Source organism: Cnephaeus nilssonii (genome assembly GCF_951640355.1).
Source record: "Cnephaeus nilssonii genome assembly, chromosome: 5".
Classification (NCBI taxonomy): Eukaryota; Metazoa; Chordata; class Mammalia; order Chiroptera; family Vespertilionidae; genus Cnephaeus; species Cnephaeus nilssonii.
In genome coordinates, this window is record NC_137076.1 from 25659093 (window position 1) to 25681617 (window position 22525).

General features: G+C 58.0%; 3 protein-coding genes across 3 annotated transcripts; all 3 read right to left on the reverse strand.

Annotated features, from left to right (window-relative positions):
• Positions 1-758: 758 nt before the first annotated feature.
• On the reverse strand, positions 759-7398 carry ICAM5 (intercellular adhesion molecule 5). The gene is made up of 11 exons (XM_079771590.1): positions 6838-7398; positions 5647-5916; positions 5151-5471; positions 4717-5004; positions 4191-4445; positions 3789-4037; positions 3060-3302; positions 2692-2970; positions 2373-2612; positions 1724-1990; positions 759-1119 (listed from the first exon to the last, which is right to left on the reverse strand). Exons 1-11 carry the CDS (start codon positions 6917-6919, stop codon positions 845-847), a joined length of 2769 nt encoding a protein of 922 aa, XP_079627716.1. The 5' UTR covers positions 6920-7398; the 3' UTR covers positions 759-844.
• Positions 7399-8269: 871 nt separating this feature from the next.
• On the reverse strand, positions 8270-9648 carry ICAM4 (intercellular adhesion molecule 4 (Landsteiner-Wiener blood group)). Its single transcript, XM_079771589.1, has 3 exons — positions 9177-9648; positions 8753-9058; positions 8270-8611 (listed from the first exon to the last, which is right to left on the reverse strand). The coding sequence occupies exons 1-3, from the start codon at positions 9568-9570 to the stop codon at positions 8493-8495; spliced, it is 819 nt and encodes a 272-aa protein (XP_079627715.1). The 5' UTR covers positions 9571-9648; the 3' UTR covers positions 8270-8492.
• A 198-nt stretch (positions 9649-9846) lies between these two features.
• On the reverse strand, positions 9847-20954 carry ICAM1 (intercellular adhesion molecule 1). The gene is made up of 7 exons (XM_079771588.1): positions 20752-20954; positions 18312-18572; positions 12919-13227; positions 12267-12554; positions 11935-12189; positions 11503-11751; positions 9847-11413 (listed from the first exon to the last, which is right to left on the reverse strand). Exons 1-7 carry the CDS (start codon positions 20816-20818, stop codon positions 11244-11246), a joined length of 1599 nt encoding a protein of 532 aa, XP_079627714.1. The 5' UTR covers positions 20819-20954; the 3' UTR covers positions 9847-11243.
• Positions 20955-22525: the final 1571 nt, after the last annotated feature.

Consider the following 22525-nt stretch of genomic DNA (forward strand, 5'->3'; position numbering starts at 1 on the left):
GCTTGCATGGGCAGCGGATGAAGCTGGAGCTGTCTAGACCTGCATCTGTGTTCCTGCTTTTGAGACAGGAGAAGACTGAGGCGGGGGTAGGAACCCAGCTGTTCTCTCCTTATTCTGTGGGGAGTGAGGGGCATAGTGGTGTGCTGCGGGGGTTGTGGCTGATACCCTGTGTGTCCATACTGAATCATGATGGGCCAAACCCAAAGGCAGGTTGGGGGTAAACTGAGGCACTGAATGAAGGAAGCATTGAGAGTGGGGCAGGGACATCCTGGGGGCTGGCACCATAGCTGCAGCCACTGCCTTTACTATCCAGACGAGGCCTCAGGGCAGGGTCCCCACACCCACACCCCTGGGAGGGAGGTCCATCCATCGTGGGAAGGCAGGCTCAGCTCTGTCCGGAACCAGGCCTGGGGAAGCACCTAGCTCCCACCCCCAAAAGTTAGCTCAACTGGAGGGCAGTTCTAGGCCAACGAAGAAGCAGCAGGGAGAGGGAGGAAGGAGTGTGGTCCCCACCCTGGCTCAGGGGTCCAGTGAGAACAGGAAATGGGCAATGGAGAGAAGTTCCAGGTCACACCATGCAAAGACGTCCTCAACTGTGCCCAGCACATAGTAGGCCCTCAAAATCAAAACAGATTTATGAATGAATAACCTATGGGCTGCTTCCACATCACGGAGACACCGACACAGACCCAGTGTCCTTTATAAAAACTTTATTGGGAGGGTTAGAAAATGGGGGTGACATCCTGGAGTTGAATACATAAATAAATGAATAAATAGAACAATAAATAAGCCCCCATATGTGTCTGGGGGGCATCCCCCGGCCTGCGGGGAGAGGGTAGTGGGCTCACGCTGATGTCAGCTGGATGGAGAAGACCTCGCCCCCCGCAGGCGTCTCTGCGGTACCATCAGGTTCTGTATCACCTTGGGCGCTGGCGTTTCCACCTGTGCCACCACCCGCACCGTTGAGACAGACAGCCTCGCCCGAGCTCTCGGCCTCCTGCACGTTATACTCGCCCTTCTTGCAGGCGGTGGACTGCACGTAGAAGGCCAGGCCAGCCCCCGTGGCCAGCAGCGCTGCGCCCCCCACCGCACCGCCCACGGCGACCCACAGCCACGGACCTGCGGGGTGGAGCCCCTCAAAGAGGGTGGACGAGCTTGGGATTCCCCCCACCCTGACGAGATGCCACGCCTGAGCCATCCCCAGTGCTGGTGCGACCCATGATCCATTTCACATGCCACCCAGCACGTGGGGATATAAGCCCCTGGCTGAGCAGAGATACCCAGAAATCAACTCGCCTCACCCCCCCAAATCATGAGGGTGGGGTGGGGGGAACCGTGTCACTCCTCTATCTCAGAAAGAACCAAGTCTCAGAGTGAGACGAAGTGGGGGAAAGGATCTAGTTAGGGCCCCCACTCCCATCCTTTGCCCTTGGTCCCTCTCCAAATCCTCTTCTGTACAGCCACACAGTGGAGGGTGCATTGGACCAAGTCTCCACCAGGCAGGAAACCTCCCCCCACGTTAATAAGCCCCTCCCCACAGCAGTCACAGCCCCGGAGGGTTTCCCTCTCCCTCCACCTCACACCCCCAACCGGCCATTAAAGCCTCACACACGAAAGGTTGCCCTTGACTTCTACCCTGGCCTCCTTCAACCTCATCTGTGGGGATGGAGAGGGAGGACAGGTGTCCCAAGGCTCAGGCCACGCCCCGGCCGGTACCACTTACCAGTTACACGCACGGTGATGCGCCGCGCGTGGCGCCCGTGTGCATTGGTGGCCGCGCACTCGTACTCTCCTCCGTGGCTACCCAGGGCGCCTGCCACGCTCAGCGTGCTGTTGTTGCTGGACAGGCCTATGTTGAGCGCCCCTGGGGGGGCGCGCCAGCTGATCTGGGCGGGGGGCCAGGCCTCAGCGCGGCAGGTCAATGTGAAGTTCCCACCTGGCCGCACACCTCCTGGAGGCGAGGCGGCCAGCTCGGCCACCACTGGTCGGTCTGCAGGGGACAGGAGGTTGGACTGGGGCTCAGCGCCAGCCCTGAGGATGACCAAGTTCCCTGCTTCAACCCACCACCGTCTGACACCATCCCTGCTGGGATGCACAGGTGAGGATCCTGCCTCCTATCAGAGCCCCTTCCCCCTACAGGCTGGCTGTGGTAGGTACTAAAATCCTGGGCCCTGCTTCACTGAATGCAAGGAGGTAGGAACCCAGGATTTGAGGCGGGGCAGGCTCCTGCTCCCTAGAGTTTTCATTGCTCTCAGCTCTGGGTCCCTTCCCTTGTCCCCGAGAGTGGAACTGGGGGAGGTGCCCTTGAACTCCCCGGTGCAAGTCCCTGTTCTGGGGACTGAGGGCCCTCTCTCTGGTGCTGCCCCACTCACATTCCACGCCCACGGTGATGGTCCGGGTGTCAGTGCCATGCGCGTTGGTGGCTAAGCAGAGGTAAGTGCCCGCATCCTGTCGGGACACGCGTATCCGCTGAGGCCAGGGGCCACCCTCCCGGGAGCAGCTCACTTGTGGGGAGGGGCGGCCCAGGGCCGCGCAGGCCGGCCCAACAGCCTCAGCCCCTTCCAGCCATGTCTGGTGACTCGGACAGGTGGACTCATCCATTTTCGGAGGCGCTGCAAAGCAGCCACGGGGGCGTCAGGGAGGGGCCGCACTGGGGCGCACCCTGCTCCCACCCGCCTGGGCCCCGCTCACACTCCACGCTCACGGCCACCATCTTGACCATGGAGCCGTGCTGGTTGGTGGCATTGCAGGTGTAGATACCAGAGGCAGGTTCGCTAGGGATGCTGGGAGCTCTGGGACTAGGGTCTGGGGGTGCCAGCGGGAGCAGCACCCTCTCAGTGGTGCCCCTGGAGCCAATGCACTCCACTCTTGGCTGCGGCTTCCCATCAACCTCACAAGAAAACAGCCGTCCAGAGCCTTCCACCCATGTCCAATTGCTGGGGCAGCTCAGCTCCTCAAAACTGGGGCCATCTGGGGAGCAGAGAGTCACGCAAGGACTGAAAGTCAGGCCAGAGTTACCCAAACATACCCTCCCTTGCCCCTTGCTGCCCCCAACTCACATTCCACCGTGATGGCCACCTCTTTGGCCGCAGAGCCTCGAGAATTGGTGGCTTCACAGCGGTAGGTGCCTGCGTGCTCGCGGGCCACAAGCAGCAAGCCCTCGATGACCTCGGCCTCCCCAGAGCGCACACAGCTCACGTTGGGTGGCGGCACCCCATGTGCCACGCAGCTCAGCGAGGCCTCTGTTCCTTCCAGCCACGTAATACGTTCCGGGCAGCTCACACTGTCCAGCGCTGGTGCGTCTGGAGCGGGGAGTGTGGTTGGGGTTGGGCGTCGTCCGAATGTCCCTAGACCCTCTTTTCTGTTCCAAGGCCACCACGTAGGGTTGGGCAGGCTATGCCCAGCACAGGGACACTGAACCAAAGGCGTTTCACGCCAGTCACGCCATGCATTGTTTTGGGGCTTCATAAGCTACGAAGGGGCACATTTTACTGATTCCTGCAAAGCGCCCACAGGACCCTGCTCCAACCTTCAGCCTAAAAATTGTTAGATGGCTTGGAGCTCACACTTTTCCCAGGTTCCGCCCAAAAGCCACGCCCACACACTCCTATAGATACGCCAACCTTTTCTCATCCAAGATCTTCCCCTAATCCCAAACACCAGCCTATTCCCTTTCCCAGAATCCTATCCAAAGGCATCCCTGAGACCTTCCTCCTGCTCGTCCCAGAAAGGTGGCCACCCCTAGACCCTGAGAATCAGAGAGATGCACCCTGGGCACCCCCACTCACACTCCACTGTCAGAGTCACGTCCTTGACCGCCTCGCCCTGGACATTGGCCGCGGTGCACCGGTAAGTGCCGGCTAGTGCGCGAGTGATGGGACCCAGCAGGCCCAGCGCCAGCACAGCCCCGCCGTCGGGCCGGGCGCAGTGCACGGAGGGCGCTGGGTTTCCACGGGCCTCACAACGCAGCGTCTGCTCTGGGCCCTCGGGCCACGTCCAGTTCCTGGGACAGTCCGAATCGTCCAGCCGGGGAGCGTCTGCGGGCAGGGATGTGGGATAGAGAAGGCTACACGTGGACCGTGAGGAAGGCTCCACTTCCACGAACGGCCAGGGACTGGGCAGGTCCTTGGAGATCACGGGGGGGGCGGGGGGCGCGGCGGGTGGAAGAGGGAGGCGAGAGCTCAACTCACATAGGACCCGCAGTTCGGTGCTCTCTTTCTTGCTCAGGATCTCCCCGTCCACCTCGAGGGTGGCGTCGCAGGAGAAGCTGCGTCTATCATCGTTCACAGTGGCGTTTAGCTGGAGCTGGACGGGCTGTCCCGGGACTGCGGCTGGAACTCCGTCCAGAGCGACCAGAGCTCGGGCCCCAGCAGCGCAGGTTACTGTCACCGTCTCCCCCTCGGGGACGCTGGGCTCGCTCAGGGTCAGGAGGGGCGCCGGGAAGCCTAGGGGTGGAGCAGTTGCTCGGAGTCAACTGACCACACCCCTTACCTGCGGGAACTATTGGTGGATACGAGGCCCCGCCCCTCCTCATCCCACCACTTGGAGGCGGTCAATCCACATCCCCTCCCCCCCCCCGCCTCTCTTGTTATTCGGTTTGCCTTCCGTGGGCCCCGCCCATTCCGATATTAAGACCCCCGCGCACTCTTTGTCCCGCCTTCGCGTTCCTCTGGCTCCACCCCTAAGCCAAAGAGGCCTGGCCGCGCTCCCTCTTACTGTAGACCGTCACGTTCTCCCAGGTGTCGCGGCTCTCGCCCCCCAGGGTCACGCTGCAGACCAGCTCCCTGGCGCCCTCCTGCTCTGCGCTCGCTGTGGCGGTGGCCGTGGCCCTGAGCGCGTCCCCCTCGAGGATGATGTCCGGACTCAGCCTCTGGTCCCCCAGCGCCAGGTAGACCCGGGCTTCCGAGGCTGGAAACAGCCCGTCCAGGGAACAGCTCACAGGTCTTTCCGAGCCCACTTCCAAGAGCCGGGGGGCAGCGAGGCGCGGGGGTTCCGGAGACAGTGCTGAGAGTCGGAGAGAGGAAAATGGCTTTCAGCTGGTGAGGGTTGGCGTGAGGATTATAATTCAGATTCCTCTGCCGCCTCCAAACTCCTTAAGCACCTGGCCAACCCCTCTGCGTCCCCCCCGTCACTTCCCCACACCCACTCACCGAAGGTGCGGAGCATTCTGGGGGCCGAACGGTTTTCAAACAACCCCAGGCCGTGGGGCCGCAGGTCCAGCTCGGCGCGGCACGAGAAATTGGCCCCATGGTCCTCCCTCCTCGCCAGTACTGCGGCCGTGAGCACCGCGCCCCGTGCTCGGGGCGACTCTCCGGAGAAGCTACGGTGGACCAGCTCCCGGGCGCCCCGCAGCAAGGTCACCGTGAGGCTCCCACGGGGCCCAGCGCCAGGGACCCTACAGCTCAGGGTGAAGTTCTGGCCTACAGGCTGCCAGGCAGGCAGGGGCATCAGCTCTACACGATCAGGCCGCTCTGCAAGGGAGGAACCCAGGTTCTTGGAAACCTGTAGTGGTACCCAAGGGCCCAAGAGGTGTGGGTTTGGGGATCCAGAAAAAGGAGCCTGAAGGGGAGGACCTCATGACCCAGGGGGCGGGGCCAGGAAGGGAGGGAAGGTAGTGGGGTAAGAGCGTGGCTGCTGAGAACTCACGAAAAGTACGAATGAGCCCACGAGCCTGCAGTGTGCGCCGGGCGCAGCGGAAGAAGCAGACGGGCTGGGTCTCTGGCTCTCGGATGTCCACCAGCTGACGCGCCAGCCAGCGCAAACCCCTCTGGGTCCCATTCCGGCGCAGCGAGGTCTCCAGGCCACCGCGCTCGGGCCGTGGGCAGTTGGTGCTGCAATTCAGCCACAGCGATCCCCCGCGCTCCACGAGCGCCACGCGGGGCTGCAGGTCCGCCCAGAGAGGCTCCTGCGCGACCGCTGCCCGGGGAAATGCTGGCTCAGCCTGGGGGACCCACTCTCGGGCATCTTAGCGCCCCGATGCTGAGTCAGGCATTCCCGGGGAAGGAGCCGAGGCCGGAGTAAGAAAAGAACTCGAGTCCAGCGTCTTGCTCCGGCCTCAGGTTTGGAGGCGTGCTCCCAGGGCACAAACCTATAGGGAGCCTCTGGGACATGGCAGCGGAGAGCCCTGGTCTGCAAGGTGCCAACTGGGTGGTGGGAAAGCATGGGAGGGATGGGGGAAGGTGAGAGGAAAGATGGGATCTTCGCCATACCCAAGCAACCCTGGGAGGAGGGGACCCCAGGTGGGGGAAGGGGAACCCACTGGTTCTCAGGGTTATCACCGAGAGAAGGGGAGACTGAGGCTGAGGTGAGGGCCAAGGAAAAATGAAGCTGAATCAAGGAGGAGGAAGGACTCTAAACCCGGGTGAAGAACACGAAAAGAGGTCGCGGGGTTAGGCTCAAGAAAGGAACCGCGGAAACATCGAGGAACTCGGTTGCCAGGCCTAGGGTGGGGCGGGAACAGAGCCTCTGAGTGACGGCAGATGGAGGGATCGGGTCTTCGCGGGCCGCCAGTGGGTAAGATGCCAATCCGTGGACCATGGTGCATAGCAGAGCATGAGGAGGTCCCCGGCGACACCGGGTCTCCGAGGTGCAAGGTTGGGTGCAGAAGAGAACCCAGGATCTCGAAGGGGGCAAGGTAGAGATCTGGGCGAGCGAGGAGTCGAGAAGCTGTGTCTCCAGTGTGTGTTGGAGGGAGAAATATAAAGAAAGCCCAAGGCTCAAGGTGGGGGCAGAAGCGTGGGAGCGAGGCGAGGGCGGAGCCGGGAGGGGCATGTGGCCTCTTCTCCGGTCCGGAACTCCGCCCCCGCCCTGTCCACCCGGACCCGGACGGGCTCTTACCTGAGAGGCCGATGAGCCCCAGGCCCAGGGCAGCCCAGAGGCCGAGCAGCGCCCGGAGCAGCCCTGGCAAGGGCCCTGGCATCGCCGCCGCGGGGAAAGTACAGGAGGAGCGGGGAGCTCGAGCGCTGGGCTGAGCTCGAGGACAGCGCGGCGCGGCGGGTGGGGTGTGGAGGAGGTAGAGTTGCGCTCAGGGATTGGTTTAACGTTGGTAACTTGGTTTCCAAGGAGGGGGAGGCGGCAGAGGCGACGGGGAGGCGGGAGGGCGAGCGTGCGCCAGGCTCCCGGCCTCGGTTAAGGTGTGCGGGCAGGAGCTAGCGACCCCCGGGGCCTGCGTGGAAGCCGACCCCATCGCCCAGAGCCTTCTGGGGGCGGCCTTGAGCTCACGTCATCCCCGGAGGCGACGCGGAGGTCGCGGGGGGGAAATGCTGGATTGACCATCTCCAACCCCCATCCCACCCCTAGCTTAGATGCTGTGAAAATGAGCTGGACTCCGAGCTCCGCCCCCATATTTTGCCCTTCCCACCAACGCCCCTTGGTGCCGGAATTGGTTTATGGGGTAGGAGACGTTCGGGAAGCGCAGGATAAGGTAGGCACAGTTCTAGAGGCGGGTGTGGAATGCCTTCCTCCTAGATCCTTCTCCTTTTGACCCCGGGGAGTTGAGGATTACAGCCAAGCCCCTAGTACTCTTCCGGCTGCGCCCCCGCAAGCGACAGAGGGGGCGGAGACCAAAGTGCCAGCGAGTCAGGAGCACGTGTTCGTGCGCAGCAGCGTTCGCGGGCGTCTAAATTAGGGTTGGCTCGGCTCCGGGTCTGTATTTACCCAGAGTGCAGCGGGCACGTGTCTATTCGGCGGCGTGTGCGAGCACGCGCTGCGCAAGAGCACCCCTGAATTCTCTTTCCGCGTGGCGGCCAGAGCCCTGGACCGCAGGGCCCTGCCAGGCATCCAGTGCAGACTCGGATTGTGTCCACGCGAGACCAAGAGACAAACTATTGATACTTTTTTTAAAACTATTGATACTTTTGATCCGCATCCGGGCCTCCAGGCCCTGTGACTATCAGGAGGTGGCCAGAACGCGAGTCTGTGCCACCCCCACGTGGACCATCTGATTGCTCCTTCCCAGCAGTCAACGCATGGGTACCTTTTCTGCATATCCACGTCCCTCAATGTGTATATGTGAAGCCCGCCCATTTGTGCTCTTGTCCGAAGAGCTAACAAGTGAACTATGGGAATCAGTTGTAGATCCCCTCTGGTCCTCCAGAAAAGTACGGGATCCAAGTGAAAAGGGGGAGGAGGGAGAGGAGGAAACAAAACATCCAATCAGAGCTGTCGCGTGGTAGTGGCGGAGCCAGTCAGCAAAAGCCCGCCCACAGCCCAAGGCCCTCCAGCGCCTAGGCTTTGCCCGTCTGCACCGCACTGATAATGCCCGCAGGAGATGTGTTTACTACGCCGGCTGGAAAAGCAGAAGGATGGAGGACCCCCGGGTACCTTCAGGGGGATAAGGAACTTGGAGAAAGTGATTGTGACAAGGCCAAAAAGACCACTTCTCTGAGGCGGTGCCGAGGGGCAGGCTGACTGAGGAAGGCTTTATTGATTTAGGAGGGGTCTCCAAATTGTCCCAGATTCTGCTCCGACTCAGCCAGCATGGACCACCCCTTCTATGCCAGGGACTGCATCAGTAGGTACTTTCGCAGATAGACGGCCCCCAGGACGAGAAGAATCCCCACAAAGGCTGCGATGGAAGTGGAAGCCAAGGCTTTGGACGCAGGGCTCCAAGCTGGGGGCCGGAGGTGAGAATTAGGAATGGAGCGCTTGGAGGCGTGATGACCCACGCGGAGCTCAAGCTTGGCCAGTGCCCCCTCCTGGGGTCATAACCCTTCTCCACCCCTCAAGTCCCAGGATTACAAGGATGCCTCACCCAAGAATGTCAGCGTCACGGGTGCTGAGCTGCTGCCGACCACCAGGCCGTCGAGATTGAGGCGCGCGTGGCAGGTCACGGGCTTCCAGAGATCGTGGGGCCTAGCCTGGAACTCGTAAGTCAGCGTCACGTTGGCCAGATCCAGGCCCGTGAAGCGTTCCAGGCTCTCGTAGTAGATGACCCGGCCGCCACGCTGCAGAGTTACCACCAGGAAGCCCACGGGGAACACGTGCGTCACGTGGCAGCGCAGAATGTATTCACGGCCCTCCAAGACCGGAGGCTCCAGGATCACGCTGTGAGGTCGTTCTAAAGCAAGAGGGGGCCGCTGAGCAAGGTCCGCGGGCGCCCCCTAGCGCGACTGTCAACTGCCCCATCTCTGTCCCCCTCCCGTCTTCCCAGCAGGGCCTAAACCCTTGTCCCTCACTGTAGGCGTTGATCCTGGCCGTGGCCCCCCGCGTTACTCCTGCGCAGGTGAGGAAGCAGTGCACGTCGGAGCTCCAGGCCCTGACATCCAGGAGCTGGAAGGAGATCCAGCTGGGCCCGCTGAGCTTCTGGCCCCGCCGCAGCCCAGTATGGAGGGTGGAACCCTCCAATAGGGGGCAGCTGCTGCTGCAGTTGAGCCACACCGAACTCCCCGGCGGCACGGCTATGAACTTGGGGCTAATGCGCATCCAGAACGGCGCTGTAGTCGCGGAGGGCGCGGGAGAGCTGCCTCCGGGGCTTTGCGCCCGCGCAGCCCAGCACCTCCGCGCGCTCCTGCCTCCCGGGTAGGCTACCGCCAGCAAAACCAGAAGTGAGAGCGGGAGCAGAAACCCCATGGCAAAGAGCCCGTAGTGAGAGACCCCGCGCCAGGAAGCCAGGCTGGCTCTGTAGATAAGAAAGCCCAAAGCCCCGCCTTCTCAGCCCCACCCGGAGAGACAGAGGCTCCTAGAGGGCCAGGAGCCCTGCGATATATACCCCCCTCCCTCCACTCAAGAACGGGATTCCAGACCCCATTTTAAATCAAACGTGTGTGGGTGTTTGTTTGTTTTTTTCCAGAGAGACGTCTTTAATTTTCCCTAGAGTCTCAAAAGTTACAAATACACCCAGATTTGGTTTAGGGCCTCAGGGATGGGCCTTGAGCATCAGCCTTTCCTTGGGAGGAAGTAGGGCAGGGCTGTGGTAGGACAGCGAGGAAGAACTCCAGCTGGACAGGGCACATCCCCTCAACTCACGAGAGGCTGGGCCTGTGAAAAAGGCTTTAACACGAGGGAGAGGCTTCAGGAAGAGCCGGAAATCAGCCCCACCCCAACTGTCTGCAGGGCCCGCAGGAATTTGGAGCTGCCAGAGTTCTGTTCTTAACATGGTCCCAATGAGATGGAAGCAGGTAGGACAAAGCAGGGACACGCGGGTTGGGCATCGTTTCATGGGATCCTATGGTTCAGCTAACAAAGAGTGGACACTCGTGTTTAAGCATGTCGCCAGGTGTCACTGTGAGCACTAGCAGAGGCGCGTGTGGGTGGAGGTGGCTAACAGAGGTCAGCACCCGTGGGTCGTCCTGTCACCAGCTAAACCATGTTGGTTTCCCTGCTGGGGGGAAGCAGTTTGGCCAAGGGAGTGGGAAATTCCACCCCACTTGGTCTCTGTGTAAGGCACTCTTGTGCAGTGCACAGCCAATCCATCCATACCTGGTGGCCCTGAATGAGATTAGACGGAGCTGCCTGAGGGCAGGAACTTCTGTTCCTCTTGTTTACCATTCTACCACACATAGAAGGCACTAATAAATATCTGGTAACTAGTCCAGCCGGTGTGGCTCATTGGATTGAGCGTTGTCCCACCCACCAGGAGGTTACTGGTTCCATTCAGGTCAGGGCACACCTCAGGGTTACGGCTGGGTCCTAGTGGGGGGTGAGGAGGTGGGGACGTGCAGGAGGCAGCAGATCTCATCTCTCTCCCTTCCTCTCTCAGTGAAAAATCAATTTAAAAACCCCCACTACTATTTACAAATATATATATATATCTGGTAAAAGAACAAATGAATAAATATGTCATCATCCAGCGCCGGGACCAGTCAGTAGACAGCACTGTCAGAGCTGTCTGAGGAGGTGTGGGAATTTGTTTCGATGCTGCCTGTGTCTGGGCAGGGCTACTTCTCTCTTAGGACTGTAGGGCCTGGGCACAGGCAGGAGGGTGAGTTTCCCTATTTCCCAGATGGGTGTCCCCATGGCAGAGGTGTGTCTCCGTCACACCCCTCTGGCCAGGCCAGCCTTTGACATCCCTCACAGTCATGCCCATAGTCTTGCCCCTGAAGCTTGGCTCAGTCCTGTGGCTGCAGGTCAGGCGTGCCTCCTGTGTGCAGGTGCCATGGCCCTGCACGCTGCCTGTATTCTGGCTGAGGCCTCTATCCTGTCTCCTGGCATTCTAGGAAGGTGGGTGCTGCTGAATGGCATACGTCTGCCACTGTCCCATGCAACACTGCTGCCACCGGTGGAGGCCCTGTCCAGGGACAGGCTCAGGGTGGCGAGTTCAGCTTCATGGCGGCTTCCTCCTGGGCCTTCTGTAGCTTGTACTTCCGGATCTTCCGCTGGCGGTTATAGAGGTAAGCGGCCAGACCCACTGTGCTCGCAATGCCCAAAATGAGAGCTGCCACTGCAATGATGGTGACCAAGTTACTCTGGTGATCTGTAGGGAGAACAATAAGGGGAGATGGGGGTTGAGCCAGGCTCGCTGACCCTGCCCAACCCAGCCCAGTCCCCAGCACTGGCACTCACAGATCACGTTCACCATCACTTCACGGGTGACCGCACCGCGACTGCTGGTGGCCTGACACACGTAGGTGCCCGCAATACCCCGCGTGACAGGCCTCAGGTCCCCGATGGGCAGCAAAGCCCCATCCCCTTTCCGGTGACAGTCCAGCTTGGGGATTGGGTTCCCCAAGGCCTGGCAACTGAGGTTCTGCAGGGTGCCTTCCTCCCAAGTCCAGTTTCCTGGGCAAGTATCCTTGTTCAGTCGGGGGCCATCTAGAGAAACACAGCAAGATGAGGGACGGGTCAGGGACCAGAACCCTCTCACCACCCAGGTCTGGAGGAGTTCGGTAGGGAACCCAGGGCAGGGTCGTCGGGAGACTCCAGAGACATGAGCTCATGGAGTCATAGGGCCTGGGCCTTGGAGGTTAGGGGCCATTGTCCAGCAGCCCTACTCACACAAGACAGAGAGCGTCTGGGTCTCGTTTTTGTGCAGCACTTTCCCGGCCACCACCAGGGCAGCAGAACACAAAAAGACACGCCCGTTGTCCTCAGCAGTGGCATTCAGCTTGGTTTGGGGACTCGACAATGGAGACCCAGCTTTGTCCCAGCTCAGCGTCACCACAGCTCCAGCATGGGCCTTGCACTCCACGCTCACCTCAGTCTCCTCCGGGACTTCAGATTCACTCAGGGTCAAGTTGGGAGCTGGGAAACCTGGGGGAGGAGCACACCGTGAGCCCCACCCCTAGGTCTGGCCCCCCACGTCCAAGCTCTGCCCTGTCTCCACTTACTGTAGATGGTAACATTCTCCCGGGTCCTCCGACTCTGGTTTCCCAGGGTCACTGCACAGGTCAGCGGATGGATGCCTTCCTCCCCCGGGGTCCCCTCCACCACGGCGGTGGCCAAGAGGGAGTCCTTGCTGTACTTGATTGTGGGTTTCAGCCTCTGGTCCTCCAGTGCCAAGTGAACCTGGGCCTCTGAGACCGGGAACAGCCCATCCAGGGCGCAGTTCACGGACCCCTGTGTGCCCACTTCCAGGATCCGGGGAGTACCAAGGTGTGGGCGGAGCTTTGGCAGGACTGGCCAAGAGAAGGAGGGTGTGAACAGCGGGGAACTGAAGCCCTTTCCTGCAGCATTTTCATTCTGTCACCTGGAACTCCTCCGCCCCGGGAGACTCTGGGGCTTGGCCATCTATGACTCAGGACACTCGTACCCCCTTACCCTGGGTCACAGCCTTCTCAGAAGATCCTGTGGCCCAGGCAGCCCATCCCCCAACACCCCACCCCAGTGGCCAAGAACATGCTCTTCCCAGAAGCCTTTGCAATCTAGGTCACTATCTTCTCCATACCCTCAAAGCCAGGAGCCCCGCCTTCCCAGGAACCCCGCACCCCAAGCAGGAACACTGCCTGAGCCTGTCCTCCTGCAAACTTCCCAATGCCTCACCGAAGGTTCGGAGCTGTCTGGGGGCTGAGCTGTTCTGGAATAGTCCCAGCCCTTGGGGCCGAAGGTCCAGTTCTGTGCGGCAAGAGAAATTGGTGCCATGGTCGTCTCTGCGTGCCAACACTGTGGCCGTGACCTCAGCCACAGGCGTCCCCACCGCAGGCTGCCGGCTCAGCAACTTCTCCCCTTGGAGCAGCATCACGGAGAGGTGTGTCCGGGGCGCCCCTCCCTCCACCTGGCAATGGAGGGTGAGGTTTTCGCCCACAGGCTGCCATTGGGGAAGGGGTGCCAGCTCCACACGCTCTGGGAACCCTGGGGGAGAGGAGAGGAAGGAGTGTCCTGTGAGCTGGACAGGATACCCACCAGCAGGGGGCACAGGGGCACCACACCTGGCCAGGGAGCCTCACACTCCACCCCCCCCCCGCCCTCTCCACCCCCCCCCCCCCCCCCCCCGCCAACATACCCCAAGGCTGTCTAATCCCAAGCCACCTAAGTCATACAGGAATGTTAAGAAGTTCAGGGGAAACCAGTGAGAAATCCCCAAGTGGTTGCGAAAGGGCAAAACGTTTTTTTATTCACTGCAGCTTCTAGGCGTGAAAAGTGGGAAAAAACCTGAGTCTGTCACCAGGTGTCTGGTGAAATACACACAGTATTTCAGCTGCCCAGTCCAGTGAAGACTGCTTTTAAAAAGACCTCTGCTCTTCAAACAAAAAATTAAAAAAAGAAAAAGAAGTTTAAAACAATAAAAATTGTTTAAAAAGAAAACTAAACAACCAAACAAAAAAAAAAAGACAGAATGAACGAGAGAGAGAGAGAGAGAGAGAGAGAGAGAGAGAGAGAGAGAGAAAGACCTCTGCTCCCCCTTCTATCGTGGCTTTATTTTTCTCTGTAGCACCCATTCACCCTCTGACACACAAGATCATCTACTCAGTGAACTTGTTTCTCCTCGATTTCCTCCCATGAAATGTCAGCCCAGGAGGCAGGATCTTTGTCTGCTCTGCCCCCTCATGTTGTTTGTTGGCACACAGTAGGCACTCTATATTTATAGAAAGAATAAGGTTGCACCACACACACTGATTGGAGGCCTTTCAGGAGCCCACTTTCAAGAGAAAGAAGTTCTGGCCCTGACTGCACAGCTCAGTGGCTGAGCCTCCACTTACGAACCAGGAGGTCACCTTTGGATTCCCAGTCAGGGCACATGCCTGGTTTGCTCAGTGCGGGGCATACAGGAGGCAGCCGAACAATGATTCTCTCTCATCATTGATGTTTCTAGCTCTCACTCCCTCTCCCTTCCTCTCTGAAGTCAATTTTAAAAAATACTTAAAAAAAAAAAAAAGAGCAAGAAAGAAGTTCCTGAATGTGCTGTATGACCCTCTGAAATGTTAAAAATGTAAGAACCCACAGACACTCAAAATACAACTCTGAACAGCCCCTGAAGATACAACTTGTGGGCTCGGTTTTCACAGGCCAGGGTTTCCATTTCGCACCAGGTGACAGAATTCTGAGCCTGAATTGCCCGTGAACGTTTATAGCAGAGCTCTGCTGAGCTGTGACAGCACTGAGACCCGCCGAGCTCCCCGGGGAGAGGTCTTGAGGGCTCCGGGTCACTGTTCCCTTCTCAGGAGGCCCAGAAATATCACTTGGCAGTGCTGCTGAAGTGTCAGGGGCCTGGGTTTGGTTCCTAGCTTTTCTGCTTCTTTGCTATGGGCTGTGAGTGAGCGACTTTACCTCTGGCACAGTCCCAGCCCTCAGGGCTACAGAAACGGAGCCTCAGTTTCCTGAGCTGTAAAGTGGGCCTACTGGAGGTAGGACTATTATTAATCCATTTAAGAAGTTGAAAGAGTGTCAATGGGCATAGGGTTTCCTTTTTAGGGTAATGAAAATGTTCTTAAATTAGATTGCAGTGATGGTTGTACAACTCTATAAACACTAAAATTCATTGACTTACTTCAAATCTGTTAAAAAAAAAAAAAAAAAAAAAAAGGCCCAGAGCTGTAGCCGGTTTGGCTCAGTGAATAGAGAGTTGGCCTGTGAACTGAAGGGTCCCAGGTTCGATTCTGGTCAAGAGCACATGCCCGGGTTGCAGACTCGATCCCCAGTAGGGGGCAAGCAGGAGGCATCTGATCAATGATTCTCATCATTGATGTTCCTATCTCTCTCTCCCTCTCCCTTCCTCTCTGAAATCATTAAAAAAAAAAAAAATCTTTAAAGGCCCAGAAAACCCTCAGGCCTCCAGTTCTGATATCTAATCATCTACTGTAAACCACAATTTGCAGAGAGGCCTCCTTAAACCTCAGCCCCCACATCTCCAAACTCGGCTCTTTGGCCTGCAAGCCAGACTGCCGGAAGAGGTCTGTCTTGCCTGTACCTCTCCTTGACACCCCCCCCGCCCCCACCCACCTTCAGTCCCTCACCAAGTCCTGGTCACCCTGCTCTTCAAATATTTGCCTGCCCTTCCTTTCCTGTAAGCAGCCACTGCCCACAAAGCGTGTGACCTGGACGAGGCCCCCAGCCAACAGTCCTCTGGCTTCTCCTGAGTCTGGCCTTCTGCTATCTAGATTCCTGGCCGGCTCTCACACTTCTGAAGTGTGGCTCCCTATCGCCCTGGGGAGAAGGCCCCGACTTCCCAGCCTGGCATTTGAGGACCTGCCAGCCTCGCTAATCTGTTGATGTTCAGCGCCTCCTGCCCTCCCAACCCCGGATCAGCACGCTTCCCACTCCAAACCTCTGCCAAGGCTGTTCTCTCTGCCCAGCATGCCTGTCTACCAGCTCCTAGGCACCCTTCAAGGCCTAGTTAGGGGTCACTTCCGGCAAATCACCACTCCCACCTTTCTGGAGAAAGCTTAGTCACCCAGGGAAGTGCCTCATCTTCACACTGAGGGCAGGGCAGGCCCAAGCCAGCATGTCTCCGAGCTGACGCCCCTGCTGTGTGCCAGCTATCTGCTCCATTTCACAGAGGGGGAAACGGAGGCAAAGTCTGGTGTCCAGAGTCACAGAGGGAGCAGGTGGCAGAGCCAGGAACTCACACCTGACGTGTTGGGCTTTCAGCTACCCGGCTGAGCTGTGGAAGGGCCTTCCAGGGGGTTCCCTGGGGTTTTCAGCGGCCCCTGGGAATGTTTGGGGACTCCCCTCACCTGGCCAGCATCTGCTCAAACATCCTCCATATCAGAAGCAAAACTGACATTCGCCCAAAGGCTTCCTCGCCCGGACACCGTGACGATGGGATGTCCTTCATGCCTTACTGTATCCATCCCAGGAGGTCTCATGTGACAGTCAACCAAGGAGCCAGGTCCCCCACAGTCGCACAGTTAGTAAGGGCCATGATGGGACTGGAACCCCAGGATGTCTAATCCCAAAGCCAGTTTCCTTCCTTCCTCCCTTCCTCCCTCCCTTCCTTCCTTCTTTCCTTTCTTCCTTCCTTTTTGGTTTGTTTTGTTCTAATTTGACTTTTATTTATTGCCTATGGTCATAGTCACTCATTCTCACAGTTCAAAAATGCCCAAAGGTAAAAAAAAAAGGCACAAGGGAAAAAAAACTCGTTCCTGCCTTCTCCTGGAGCCCTCCACCCGCCCCCCCCCGCCCCCTCCCCCCGCCCCGTGCCCCTGCCTTCCACAGCTAATATGGTCATTTCTTTCAGTAAACACAACCTCCCTCACCCCACCCCACCACTCCCTAACACACAGAATGGCATGCCACTCATTCTGGGCATATTCTGGGCATACCTGACTCCTTTTGAGTTTGACTGCAGCTTCCAAGAGTGTGCAGCATCTAGCACACTCTCTTTTAGGAACACAAGGAACTTCCTCATTCTTGGACACAGTTTCATACTATTCCATTGTATAGCCAAACCACAGTTCTCTCCCAGCCCCAACATTTGAGTGGCTTGTAAACTTTTGCCCTTACAAACAAAGCTGCAGTGAACAATCCCACCCCCAGTTCCCCTGAGCAGGGACACATGTAAGCCCAATTCCCAGGAGTCGGGTTTCTGTATCATGTTTCTGACATGTGCCCATGTCATTGGGAGAACTGAGGCCCCTTCCTTGCCTGGGGTTGTGCTTCCTTATGCCCCCACCCCGTCAGCAACGTCCCAGGACCGCCTGCTGGCTGGCAGGCTTGTCAGCACAGCTGTTACCAATTCTTTCCATTGTTGTCAATAAGTGAAAAAAAAACCAATTCAGGGCTAGTTTTAATTTGCATCTTTTAAAAAAGAGTCAGCTGGTCCTAGCTGGTCTGGCTCAGTGGATAGAGCATCCGCCTTCGGACTGAAGGGTCCCAGGTTTGATTCCAGTCAGGGCACATGCCTGGGTGGCGGGCTCGATCCCCAGTGTGGGATGTGCAGGACCCAGCTGATCAATGATTCTCTCTCATCATTGATATTTCTATCTCTTTCTCCCTCTCCCTTCCTCTCTGAAATCAATAAAAATATATATTAAAAATAATAAAAATAAATAAATAAAAGTCAGCTTGCCTGGCTGGTGTGGCTCAGTGGCTGAATGTCAACCTATGAACAAGGAGGTCATGGTTCGATTCCCGGTCAGGGCATATGCCGGGGTTGCAGGCTCCATCCCCAGTAGGGGGTGTGTAGGAGACAGCCAATCAATGATTCTCATCATTGATGTTTCTATCTCTCCCTCTCCCTTCTCTCTGGAATCAATTATATATATATCCAAATCAATGATATATATATCCTATATAATAAAAGCCTAATATGCAAATTGTTCAACCAGGAGTTCCACTGCTCACTATGATGTGCACTGACCACCAGGGGGCCTCATGGAACATGGTGGGCATCAGCGACACTGGGCTGGCAGTGGAGGCACTGCCGGCCCAATGGGCCCTGTGGAGAGCAGCACGGGACCGCGGTGGGATGGTGGAGCAGGTGAGCAGGTGGCGCCAGGCCAAGGCAGGTGCGAGCGGAGGGGGGGGGGGAGGCCAATTGCCCTGCTGATCGCCCCACCGATGGTGAAGCAGATGAGGGGGCAGCATCGGCCACAGCAGGTTGCCAGGCGTGGCTGCGGGGCTTCCAGGCTGGGGGTGTGAGCTGGGACCCAGTCCCCGCAGGCTACCCCTGAGGGGCTCCACCCATGCACGAATTCGTGCACCGGGCCTCTAGTATTTATATAAAAGAGTCAGATCTAGGGCCTCGTCAGAGGTCTAGAGAGCCAGTTTTCAAATGTGCTGAATCCCTGTGGACACTCTTAAGGGCACCCAAGGAAGTTCAAGGAGGGGTTTCAAATGACAAGGAGGCTTTCCGAAGACGTGACCACCTGCCCTTCAGTGAGACCCTCCCTGGCCCCATCACCCAACTCCAAAGGCAGTCCCAGCCCACTCTGGACTCCCTTGCCCACCTCCCCCACCCAGCAGGCCTAGTCCAGCCCCGGGGCCCCACCACTCACAGTACACAGCGAGGGACATTGTAGCTTTCGTCTGGTTGTTGTGGCAGGTTGAGTAGCAGAAGGGAGTGGTGTCTTCTTGTATGTTACTAAGTTCATAGGTCTCCCAGTTGGACCCCCTGGCCACTTCTTTCTTATTCAAATGAGTCTCCAGACCCAAGAGGGTATGCTGATCACAGGAGGTGCTGCAGTTCACCAACACGGAACCTCCCCGGGGTATGGTGACTTCTTTGGGGTCCACTGATGTTTGGGCACCTCCAGGCCCTGGAACAAAAGTGTGAAGAGGAGAAAGGCATTGCAAATTGGGTTCATCGATATTCCTGGGTCCCCAGCCTGTGCTAGGGGCACAGCCTTGAATAAGACAGAACTCTCTGCCATCCGTGTGGGAGACAGAAAAATTCACGAGCAAACAAGATAATGAATAACTGATGTTAATAAGAACTCTGACAAAAACACACACACACACACACACAACAACAACAACAATACTGGGTGATAGGACAGTGACTTGATGACAGGGTTAAGTGTGAGCACAGATATGGATGATGAGAAGGGCCATCCAGAGAAAAGGGAAATGAGTCCCAAGTGCAAAGGTCCTGGGGCAGGGTGTCTGCAGCCAAGTCAGCAAGGGGGAAGAGTTGGGGGAAATGAGGTCAGGAAGATCACGAAGGCCCTGGAAGCCATGCCAAGGATGTGTTTTTCATTCTGAAGGCCATGGGGAGCCATTGGGGGATTTCAGCGGAGGAGGAACATAGCACCAGTGTCCTCACTCCCAAGAGGTCAGGGGGTGGGGGCAGCCCTTTGGGGATGGAGGGATTCTAATCAGGTTGGTTCCTCCCTCTCTTTGACAAGTGAGCTCCCTTTTCCTGTCTCAGTTTCCCCATCTGTAAGTATAGTCCTCCGAACCCTGTTATTGAAAGTAACTCCTAGGACAGGGCAGGGAGCAAGTAGACACAGATGAGAGGGATTGTGTTAGCTCCTTCAGACCCTGGTGCCTCCAAAGCTGAAAAAATGTCTGTCTGAGCCCCTCCCTCCTACCCCACCCTCAGAGATTCCTGCCCTCAGCTTTGGGCCCACTGAGTATCTCCAAGGATGATCCTGGGCTCATTCCCACTTCGCAGAGGGCAATGGTGAGGCCCGGAGAGGGGAGGTCAGTCAGCCAGAAAGTGGTAGAATCTGGACTGCAGTCTGCATTAGAACGTTCTATGGAGCTGGTAACCATGGTGTCCATCTTCCTCTCTCCTGCTCCCCAACCCTGATCACCCTTTCCTTTGAGACTCTCTGTTCCCCTTCTCCCCTCCCTCTGGAGTTGGTGGAGGGGTGCTGGGGAATCTCACTTCTCAGCCTCTGGTCCTTGGGCGAGCCAGGCTTGGAATTCCCCTGAGCAGAAGCAGGTCTGGACTTCCCCAAGGGCAGGAAAGGAGGAACAAAATGTGCTTGCTGCGTGGGGGGTCCCCAGCCTGCTCAGAGGGCGACCACGTCCCATATCACATGACTGCCTTCTGGGGGCAGAAGCTGTGCCGGGTCAAGAACAACCAAGGCGAAGTGTGAGCGCTGACATTACATTCTCCATTTACTGTGAAAAACAGGCTCCAGAGGCTCAGCCAAGAGCCCCAGGCCACACATTGAGGTGCAGGGTCTGGATTTGAACTCAGGGCGGTTGATTTTCTTTCTTTTTACAAAATATTTTTATTGATTTCAGAGAGGAAGGCAGAGGGAGAGAGAGATAGAAACATCAATGATGGGAGAGAATCATTGACCGGCTGCCTCCTGCACGCCCCACACTGGGGATCGAGCCCGCAACCTGGGAATCTAGTTCATAGGTCAATGCTCAGCCACTGAGCCACACAGGCTGGGCTTGACTTTCTTTTAAATTAAAAAAAAACATATTTTATTGATTTTTTTACAGAGAGGAAGGGAGAGGGATAGAGAGCTAGAAACGTCAATGAGAGAGGAACATCGATCAGCTGCCTCCTGCACACCTTCTACTGGGGATGTGCCTGCAACCAAGGTATGTTCCCTTGACCAGAATCAAACCTGGGACCCTTCAGTCGCAGGCTGACACTCTATCCACTGAGCCAAACCGGTTAGGGCTTAAATGTTAATTTATTGATATTTAGAGAGAGAAGAAAGGAGAGAGACAGATTTTTTGTTCCGCTTATCTATCTTTTCATTGATTGATTATTGAATGTGCCCTGACCAGGGATTCAACCACAACCCTGGTGTATCAGGACGATGCTCTAACCAACTGAGCTACCTGCCCAGAGCCTGCCGGCGGACTTTCAGCGGGTGGCCCTAGCCCCAACTTCCCCTAAACAACTACCTAAATACGACTGGGGAGCCCGTCCTCCCCCCCGCGCCCAGGGCGCAGCCCCATCCCCCGCGCTGGAGCGCTTGCCAGACTCCGGCGCCGGCCAGACGACAGCCCCGGTCCTCCACTCACCTGGGAGCAGAGCCCCGAGCAGGGCCAGGAGCGCGGGCAGCGGGGACCGGGCGGCGACGGGAAGCATAGCCACCGAGGTGAGGCGAGCAGGGGACCTGGAGCTGAGGAGTCAGCTGTGCGGAGTGGCCGCCAGCGGCGCGGGTTTTATAGCGGCCCGGCGTGGGGGAGCGGGGGCGGTGCTGCCTTCCCGGAAACCCCGCGCCTTCTCCTCGGGAAGGAGGGCTTTGGCATTTCCGGATTGACGGTGCCCCTCGCTGGCCGCTGGAGCGCCGGAATTTCCTAAATGAAGCAAAGGGACCACAGAGGCGGTGGCGACCGGAGGGCTGCCCCGGGCCTGGGGGTCCGGTCCTGGGGCTGGGTCCATCTCCATGCCGCGATTACGCTGCGCTGAGAGCTCCCAGCTGCTCTTGGGTATTAGGAATTGTTACTGTGCCCATTCCAGAGAGGGGTGAACTGGGGCTCTGAGCGGCGAGGGGATTTGACTCCCCAGCGCCAGCAGGTCCCTTGAACCGAGTGGACGATCCCTCAATGGGGTGGGGTCCCGGGACCCTCCATCAAGGGTGTCCCTCCCCCCAAAGGGCACGACTCCGCCCAGCAGGCACGAGATTTCCGAGAAGCGGCCGGAGCGGGCCCAGGCACCTCCAGACCCCGTGTGCCACGGGGGTGAGGACTCGCGGCGGCGTCACTCCCAGGATCCGCTTTCCCCCACCGATGGGCGCCCCCGGCCCCGAGGCCTCGCTTCCCCTTTCTGCCTTGGCCGTGGGGGCGTCTTTACAGCTTCCAGAAAGGGGAAGGAAGTCACGTGGTCCTAGCGTGCCGCGCTCCCCGCTGCCGTTCCCAGGCTCCGCGGGGAAACTGAGGCAGCCCCTGGCTCTGAAGTGGGGCGGGGAGAGGGGACGCTCAAACTCCTGCCCATCCTGAAACTCGAACCCGGGGGCCTAGCACTAAATGTGGGCAGGAATGTGTCCGGCTGGTTCCATGAGGGCGATGGGGGTGCTGTGAAGCCCGTGCGTGTGACCTCAAGACTCATCATTCACCCCGCGGAGGCTAGGAGGGTCTCCGGGCGCGCTAACAGCGCCGCCCCAGGCTTCCTGTTGTGCGGCGCGTGCCGCGTCACCATGGAGACCTCCGAGGGGCCACAGGTTCGCCTAGCAGAAGGGGAAGGGAGGGGGGCCCGATGGATGCCTCCGCCCTTCCTCCGAGAGATGGTGCTTCGAGTCACCATCATCCAGAAATGCGTCCCTCTTCCCACACCCTGATGGTTCCTAAGGGATTTCCACGGGGATCTTTCTTACTGGGGGGTGGAGGATGCAAAAGTCCACCCCCAGAATGGCCTGGGGTCCGAGTCCCTCGGGAGAGTCTGGGAAAACCCTGCGCGGGGTGTTATTTTCCGGAGGCTTTTTCTCAGGCTCGCATTATTGGGTCCCTTGGCCTTGAATCCAAGTGCACAGGCCGCTAGCTCCCCCTCGCGGCCCAGGTACCCCCTGCAGCCAGGAAAGCGTTCTTCCTTCTCCACGCCGTTGAGCAGTGTTGATTGAGCGCCAATTCTCTATGAGGCATCATTCCAGATGCTGGGGACACACAATAAACAGAACAGACAAAAATCTCTGCCATCGTACTGAGATGGTCTTAGTGGGGGCAACAGGCAAGAAACAAAAATAAAATAGATGAAGTGTTAGGTTGTTATTAGTGCTAAGCAGAAAAATAAAACGGGGAAGGGAGAGGAAATATGAGGGTTAATGTACTTTTAGATAGAGTATTCTGGGGAAAACTG